Source organism: Mesitornis unicolor, unplaced genomic scaffold (genome assembly GCF_000695765.1).
Source record: "Mesitornis unicolor isolate BGI_N332 unplaced genomic scaffold, ASM69576v1 scaffold35686, whole genome shotgun sequence".
NCBI lineage: Eukaryota > Metazoa > Chordata > Aves > Mesitornithiformes > Mesitornithidae > Mesitornis > Mesitornis unicolor.
The window spans coordinates 1-8631 of NW_010193583.1; the positions used below are offsets into that span (position 1 = coordinate 1).

Here is an 8631-nt window from a genome sequence, read left to right on the forward strand (position 1 = left end):
GAGCTCGGAGGAGCTGACCGCGGGGGACAGAGCTGCCTTGGCTGCTCTCGGGGGTGAGGCCTTTAATTTTCACAGCTCAGCGCCACCTCTGAGTGAGCTCTGCTACCCTAGCTTGGCCTTGCGTGCCTCTTGCCAAGCCCACGGGCGCTGAGCCTGGTGGCCGGGCAGCGCTGCTGGTCCAGGGGAAGCGAGCTGTGCTGCAGGATCGCTGAATTAACCAAGGCGTTGTTTTTTAATTTTCTTTCAGATTTACTCTGTTTACGAGTGTAACCCAAAGCAAGAGTTTTTCTTGTCATCTCTTCTGGCATTTGTGAAGAGACCTGAGAAGATGGTGAATGTTCTGAAAGGTGTTCTGATTGAGTGGTTAGTAACAGCGCTTATTTTCTCATGTTCTGTCAAAATCTACTTATTTCTTTAGAGCTCGAAATATTCAATGTAACTTAAGAGTTTAGACCAAAAAAAAAGTAACATTGTGAGGACGGGTGATGCTGAACAAGCAGACAAAAGAAAAATGTGGCCTTTGGGGGAAGAAGGAGAGAGGCAGTTATAGGTAATCCTAAACGCAAACTCCTCTTTTTCTTTTCAAGTTATTGTTTTCCATTTATGCTTAACTATTAGATTTCACATCTTGTTATTTCTGTTGCTTACAAAGAACGTGGGGGTTCTTTGTTGTTGTTCCTGAGCAATGTGTTTCTTCACTGATTCTAGAGGGAGATGAGAATCTTTCATCCTTTCTTTCCTGTCCTTTTTTCATCTACTCCAGTCCGAATTCTTTTCAAGGTTGACATGTGGCTGTGTTTATAGGTAGTACTCGAAAGGAATGTGTTTGTAGTTTGTAAAAGTAAGCTTTTGATGTACGTGCAGTAGACACATTTTCATGCAATCGGAGGTCTTTAGACTAAGAATCAGATAACTTGTTACTTCCAAAGTAAAAAGAAGCATCAAGTCAAGATTTGTGGGGTCATTGCATAGCATTATATGACATAAAAGATTTCTGCTGTACAGTTAGATTGTAAACATATTAACAGATTATAACTTCACAACAGCAGAAGTACCTTGAACCTCTTGTGATGTGCCTGCATGGTGAGCTTGCTTGCTAACTTCTGAGCTGACTGGACATTAGCTGGCTGAAGTCTGGATGTCTAATGGCTATCTGTGAGCAGTTTAGAGCCTAACTCTGCTATAACAAAAAGCCTGTCTTCTCAAATTTGCCTCAATGTTAGTACATTGACACACCTTCTAAAGCACAAGAAACTGCCTGCCTGGAGCTGACTATGTAAAGATGCCCAGAGCAGAATTCTTGACTGACAAGGCAAGAAGTTCTAAAATCTCAAGCAGTTAGCAAAATACTTTATTTTGTGCCTTATGTATTTATTTTACACATACCTAAAGATAATGTGTTTTTATTCAACTTCATGGCCACATGCCACTTAGCATTACCATAGAATTTAATCATTCTCCCTGGAAGGGAAGAGAATTCTCTATCTGATAACAAATCTACAGCATTTGTTATGCCATCAGACATTTTCAACAGTTCCCTGGGAAACTGACCTTTGAGTTGGATTTGCTGACTCTTGGTGGTTTGGTTTCATTTGTTTTTCTCCACACCTTTGCATAAGGGTAACTCATGATTGGGCACAAAATTCCATTTCAGGAGAAGATGTGGATTTACTATGGACCTGTCCCTTTGTTTGCATTTCAGATACAATTTGTTTTTTAAAACCCAATTTTCTGAGGATGCTTGAGATACCAAATTGACAGGGAGTGGGGGAAAAAAAAATCGATAGTTCTGAATATGTAAATCATGCAAATACAATAGTGAAGTATTTTGCAAGTCTCTCCATATTCTTCCAATAAGTACCTAAACCTATCTGAAGACACCACATCAAGGATTATAATCTTCAGGTACTAATGTGAATCACTAAACTACAGCTGAATAGAACAAGCAAAAACTAAACCTCCCTGCACCCATCCAAAAGGGGATGTGGAAGAATGCTGGGAACCACATACTTCTGGTATCTGATTTTTCTCCACTCATCTGTTTCTCTTTTGTTTCTCCTCTTAGATGCTAGAGCACATAAATATGGCCCTTCTAAAGAACATATAGCTTCCAGACTTTCCCATTCTCCTTTGCTCAAAATTACTTTGTGCTTTGAAAAGCTATTCTAGTCATGCTTCTGCAGGTTTAAGGCTAAAATTAAAGATTGTTTTTTGAGTTGCTGGGTAGAAGGCAGGGAAAGGATTTGGTTTCATAGTGAATGACTTTGTACTGTGTATATTTTTAGGTAAGGGAGAATTGGTCTTCATACTGCTTTTAAAAGGGAGATGATAAGTCAAGAAAATATCTTAATATTTACTATATTATTAAGAATTCTTTTTTAGAATTACTGTTACCAAAACAACTGTGGTCATAATTTTGAAAGTATCCTGAGCTACCTGACTCAAATTTCTTGTCTTTCTTCCACATACCATTCACCAGTTGTTGCAATGAAATACTAAATTGTACCAAATAACATGTTTTGTAAAAACTGGTATCAGAATAACATTGTCTGTATTCTTCAGAATTTTAGTGGACCAAGGGCCTTATATTTTGAAGCCACTTTAGCTGCTTAGTTACCTGTAATTTCCATACTTTTGAAATGTTTTCTTCTGAACACTTAAATTTAACTGGCTAGGTGGCATAATGAAAAAGACTATTCAGTTCCAGTGTGGTAAATGTACAATTCATACATGACCACTTTTTTTCTGCTCTGTGCTACTGTCAGTGAGATCTATGTTCTCTTGGGTTTTGGCTACCTTTAAACAAAAATATGCTTTAACATGGTTTTTATGGTGCTGTTTCTGAAGGTAGAAATGTAAGTTCAACTTCCCTTAATAAGGTTTGGCTGGGGGTTTTTTAAGCTGTTTTAACAGCAGAATAGGGGAGTTTCTCTGCCAATCAAGCAGCCAGTTCTTCTCTTTAGACTTCATTATCAGTTTATTTTTATCTCTAAAGTAACCTAAGTATTTGTTATTGTGAAAGAAACCTCTTGTCCAGAAGCTTCATAAACTTTCTTTAAATTGTGAGCAAATCTTGAAATTAATATTAATCTCCCAAAGAACTTTCAGAGTGTCTTCAAAGGGTGAGTTTTCTTGTTTGTTTTCAACTGTATCTTACTACAATGTGGTGGGATCTGATGTATGTTTATCTCTACAGTGACCCAGCAATGAAGCAGTTCCTGCTCTACTTGGATGAGTCAAATGCATTGGGAAAGAAGTTCATCATACAAGACCTGGATGAAACTCATGTCTTTGTATTAGCCGAGTTGGTTAACTTCCTCCAGGAGAGAGTGGGGGAGTTAATGGACCAGAACTCTTTTCCTATTACTCAAAAGTAAAAAGAGTAGGGAAATGAAATTACTGCAAGATTTGGAATAGCTTGGGTTGTTACTGTTTTAGTAGATACACAGTGGTTATTAAGTTCTACATGGAAGCAGCTACTCTAGCAAATGGATCACTTTCATAGGCAAAATACTCCTGATTTTTTTCTCATTTTGAAAGATTACATTTTTATTAAAAGCCTTAAAATTATACACTTTAGAACTTGCCTAGAGAATTTTTGATGCATGCGCGCTATTCTTCCTTTAGTATTTTTATCTTGCAAGATGGTATGACCCAAAAATCAGAGTAGTGATTCTGTATTAGAATGCTGTATGAACTCCTCTGATATGTTACATTCCTGTGGAATTGATTAAATCTGGTCATAGTGTGACTGATAGAATGTAAAAAATGTGTGAAATATGATCTGTGCTTGATGGAACATCTCTAAGCTGAAACCATTGTCAGATACTGCTTTAACTTTATGCGTTTTATACACCAAAATAAAAGTTGGTCCAAGTTTTCTTTTGGTTTGTTTGTTTGTTTTTGGGTTTTGTGGTGGTTATTTTGTTTGGTGTTTCCCCCCCCCCCCAAACATTTTTACAGGTGCCTCCTACTACTTGCCTACTTTTACCAAGGCAATGCTTTCTGTATTTTTCTTGGTTTGGGGAGTGGTGGTGGGAATCTAGGAGCTTGGAGGGGAGGTGGGGATAGTGGCAGATGGGGACAACAAAATCCTCTACCCCTGACTATCACACTTTAATTCTAAACTGATTACTTTCATATCAACAATAACAAATGAAAGGGGTAAAATAAATGGGAGACCAGTCCTTTAGATATAACTGCTTGTATGTTTCCACTGAAACTAATACCCAGTCACAATATGCTGTGTGATCAGGAAGAGGAAATACAGACTTGGTTGCTCTACCTGTGAAGAAAAAAGCTGGTTTTGGGGTTTTTTTGAGGGTGTTGGGTTTTTGATTATTTTTTTGTTTGGTTGGTTAGTTTTTTTTCCTTCATCTTAACTGTTCCCTATTGCACTTTGCTGCAGAGCCTCATAGTTTCATAGATTTGGTGTTTCTTTTTTTTTATACTGAGTAAAAATTGTGGTTTGCATTTGTAACTCGCTATTTCAGACACTGGCTTATTTAGTTAGTCTGCACGATGATAAAACCTGTGAAGATTTCTGTCTACAAATATGGCAGATACAGATTACAAAAACAAGAAAAATAATATGTATTACCTTTTATCTTAACCTACTTTCGACTCAAAGTAGTCAAATTTATTGCATCTATATGTAATCAATTATAAATGAGACTTCTAGGATATTACTTCAAAGGGAAGCTTGGTTTTCAGAGCTGCTCATGTACATCAGATAGATGCAGTCTTTTTTATCTTTTGGGGAAAAACAAGTTTAAATAGAAAGGCTTTTATAAGGAGCAGTTTTCTTCACTGACTCACTCTTTTTCTGTTGTCTAGTGGATATCAGATTAGTTGGTGGAGGTTGGTTTTGGTTGTAGTGGGATTCTGGGTTTGTTTTTTTTACCTCCCAGAAATAGGGAAGTTTCAGGAAAAAGTTCCATTGCAAGTTATTTTATCAAAAAGCTGTAAAAGCTGAGAAAGTTCTGCAGAATTGCATATATCCAGGCTCATGTGGATGAGCAAATAGCCTTGTGGAATTTAGTTTCATGTAGTTTCTGGTAACCCCACCCCTGTGCCCCTTTCTCTCTGACTATACAGAACAACGGGGTTTGGTCCAAGTTCTTTCATATCTGTCTTTTACAAGTGAATGCTTCCCCAGTAATGTAATTCAAGAGCTAGGTACACATCTTCACTTGAAATAAAAAGTTTAAATCTTTTATGAATGGTTTATGATTCCTTGCCTCTTTATTGAGATTGGTCAAACACTGAGCTCATAAATCTTATTTTCTGGAAGATTATTGGACATTCATTTAAAGTTAATCAGTAGTCTGATAGCTTAATGAAATTAAGCTTAATAAAATTTATTCAGAAGTGTCTTACACCCTTTCTTTGGAATCCTAGTTTATTTTCCATCCAGATTTTGATGGAAGCTAAACAATCCCTCACTCTCTTCAAATGACAGTGTTTGAAAAGTCTTGGTAGAATTACCGCTGTGGAACTTCTCTATATTTAGCATATTTAGTGCTACATTTCTGTTGTGATTTTCCTTCTAAGTCTATGATAAGCTTCTTACAGTTCTTGTCTTTTTCTCCTGTTTAATTGTACCACTTTATTGTTGCATTACCTGTGGTTTAGCTTATATTTCCAGTTATATTTCTAGTGATAAATGGCTTGTGTAATATAGAGGGATTAGAGGTTCCATACTGTATAAACTACAGGTAGGCATGCATTCTTATACTCTTTGCTCTCAATCTTTTTTGAGCAAACAAATTTATGGATTTAAACTTCTAAACCTGTGAAGACTTGCATCCTTCCTGCAGCCTAACCAGGCCTGACTGATAGTGCACTAGAACAATAAACAAAAGATATAAAGAAGCAAATTGGTATCTCCTTATAGGGGTCTAAGGAGACGGGTTCTTTGTCGTTTCTAGGGAAATAAGGGTCTTGAATCATGTAGTATGCTGAAGGAAATCCAATGAGGAAGCTTTTAGAATCTGAGTGTGTATATGTATTAAAAAAACCCAAACCACCCAGGGGTTTCTGGGGTTGAATAAACTTGGGCCTCAGAAAGCACTTATTTTTATTTTTTAATGTGTATATCCTTGGAACTTACATGCTTTTAAAAATACATGTATCTATATATTGCCCAGATGGGAGAAAAATAGATGTTAGCTTTAAAAACATCAAGACATTTTGAGATAGTTAACATTTACACTTACAGATTTTAAATGTTTTCACTGGCTTTCATTTAGGTGTGAATTGTTATTGATGAGTGGAGCTTGGAATGAAACAGTGTAAAGAATATATATACACATACATATATATATGTATTTGATCTATTGTATGTATGTATATATATATGTATTTTTTAATGCTGGGAATGCTGAGAATAAAAGGTTAAGGAGATTAGTTTAAATATATACATGTTTTGGTAATAGAGTTTATATTATGAGAACATCAGGTCTCAATGTATTTTGAATATTTTATGTTAATTTAGTATTTCCATCCGTAGCTAGTAAGTTCATATTTTTTGCTGGTTTCTAGCATAGGGACTATACTCTGCTCAGGTCCTGCTTGAGCAGCAAAAATAGAGCTTGAATGACGGTCTTGTTGCTTCTTGTTGAAATTTTCTCTTGATGGGCTTTCACTGCTAAGGGTTTAGCTGGTGCTTCACTTTTTGCTCTCAATCCAAGTTGAAAATATCTTGTCTACTGGAGGAAGAGCAGGGTAGAATAATAACCTAAAGGACACTTATTTGAACTTTATTTCTTATTTGCTACTTTATATTTAGCTCTGAAAAAGCTTGCACATTCATTTGTGTTTTTTGATGTAAACAATTGCTCTTGGGTAGTTACTGTAACTTTAAACAGGCTTATAAATACCACTTTCATTAACACAAACACAGAAGCTGAAGAGTAATATTTGACAGAAAGATGAAAGATCTCTAAAGCAAGGTAAGAAAATTTGAACAGTGCAAACAAAGTATTTATGTTAAATGCGGAGAGGGGTGGAAACTGAAAATGCAACTTCCTATTACAGTGAAGCAATAGCACCTCACTCTTACTGAAAATCACAATATTTGATGTTCTGGTTTTTGTTCAAGCCTCATACTATTTTTTTAATTTCATTTATTAATGGTCTTCAAAGAAAGCTGTGTAATATGACCATAGTGTGCCACAAAAGCAAATAAGCCTAAATGCTGTCACATATTTAAATACTTTCAGAAATTATGGGATAACCTAATTTTGGAGGGTAGGTTTTTAATGTGGAGGTTGGCAGCACAATGAAGATGACCCCAAGTTAGTCAATATAGATATTGATTATAATTAATTTCCTAGGTTGTTAATAATGCAGAAGTTCATGGTATCATTAAAATGACTGAGTTTAACTTTTCTTAGTTGGCATCATCACTATAAAAGTGTCTAATTTCAGTCAGCTCCCAGGTTAAGCTTGCAAAAGTAGGGCTCTAAACCCCATATATATGTATAATCAAGCAGGCTTTAATCATATAAACCAACACAGGCTGAGAGGTGTAGTCTGCTTTTCCAACCAGGCAGTAGGCCATGGAAGAACACAGTAAGCTTTTGTAATAAATCTTTTCGCAGTTCCCAATTCCACAGCAGATTCTGATCTTTTCCCTACAAAAAACTCACTGATTATCCCACAAATGATCCTATTAAAGCTGGTGGTGGTTACTGTGAAATGAGGCATTACTCAGTATGTCAGAATTGGGTGTCTGTGTTTGTTTTGTCATTTAGGCTTTGGCAAGGCTTATGTGCTATCCAAAATTAAGAATTCAAGAAATTGGTGAAGTTCTTAATGATGGAAGAACAAATTATTCCTAAACTAAGTGATTATCTTTGGTCTTATGAGTTAACAACTAATGAGAAATTTTAAAAAATAGGTCTCCATAGAAATATTGTATGGGCCTCTTTTTTAATGTGGAATAGAAGTAATATTTTACCCATCTTTGTTTCATACAAATAGAAATTCAGGCAGACCAGTATGGGGGAGGCAGACAATTTGAAGGCAGACCAGTAAGGGGAGCTCTTACCAATATTTTAAACTGCTTTTTTAAAAAAATGCTGCAGCACAGACAATGCTAGATCAGAGACTTACCATGCTTTGGAACATTCATATCTTTCTCTCTGGATATGCTTTCAGCTGGAGATGAACACACAACTTCAAAGGACCCTTCTAAAAAGATACTTGCAGTAGTGGATTTTAGAATGTACTATCTTTAGCTCTGAAATTTCTTAGATGTTTAATTATGCGATGTTTTCTTTCTATGCTTAGGTGCAGAGTCCTGTTACATTGAAGTGATGTGTCTGAAATGTGGTCTTCCCTTCAGGTGTTACTGGTAGGTCTGTGTGTCTCCACACCACTACCCTGCTTTAGGAGTTGCTCTGTATTAAGTTACATCATCTTTAGAGAGCGCAAATCACAGGAAGGCGTTGTTGATGCAGTCAGAAGTAACTTTTATGAAGTTATTTTCTGTTTATTTCCTCATCATACAAAATGCATGTATCCGTTCTTCAGAGCACATGAACCACACTGTATGGAAGACACATACAACAACTATTCAATCTTACTGTATTTCACTCTGCACTGGAGTTTTATGCATCTGTTTCC

At 36.2% G+C, this 8631-nt stretch overlaps 1 protein-coding gene across 1 annotated transcript; it reads left to right on the forward strand.

The window, feature by feature from the left end:
* The first annotated feature begins 269 nt into the window (after positions 1 to 269).
* On the forward strand, positions 270 to 3377 carry GTF2H5 (general transcription factor IIH, polypeptide 5). The gene is made up of 2 exons (XM_010187509.1): positions 270 to 363; positions 3197 to 3377. Exons 1-2 carry the CDS (start codon positions 329 to 331, stop codon positions 3375 to 3377), a joined length of 216 nt encoding a protein of 71 aa, XP_010185811.1. The 5' UTR covers positions 270 to 328.
* The last annotated feature ends 5254 nt before the right edge of the window (positions 3378 to 8631 follow it).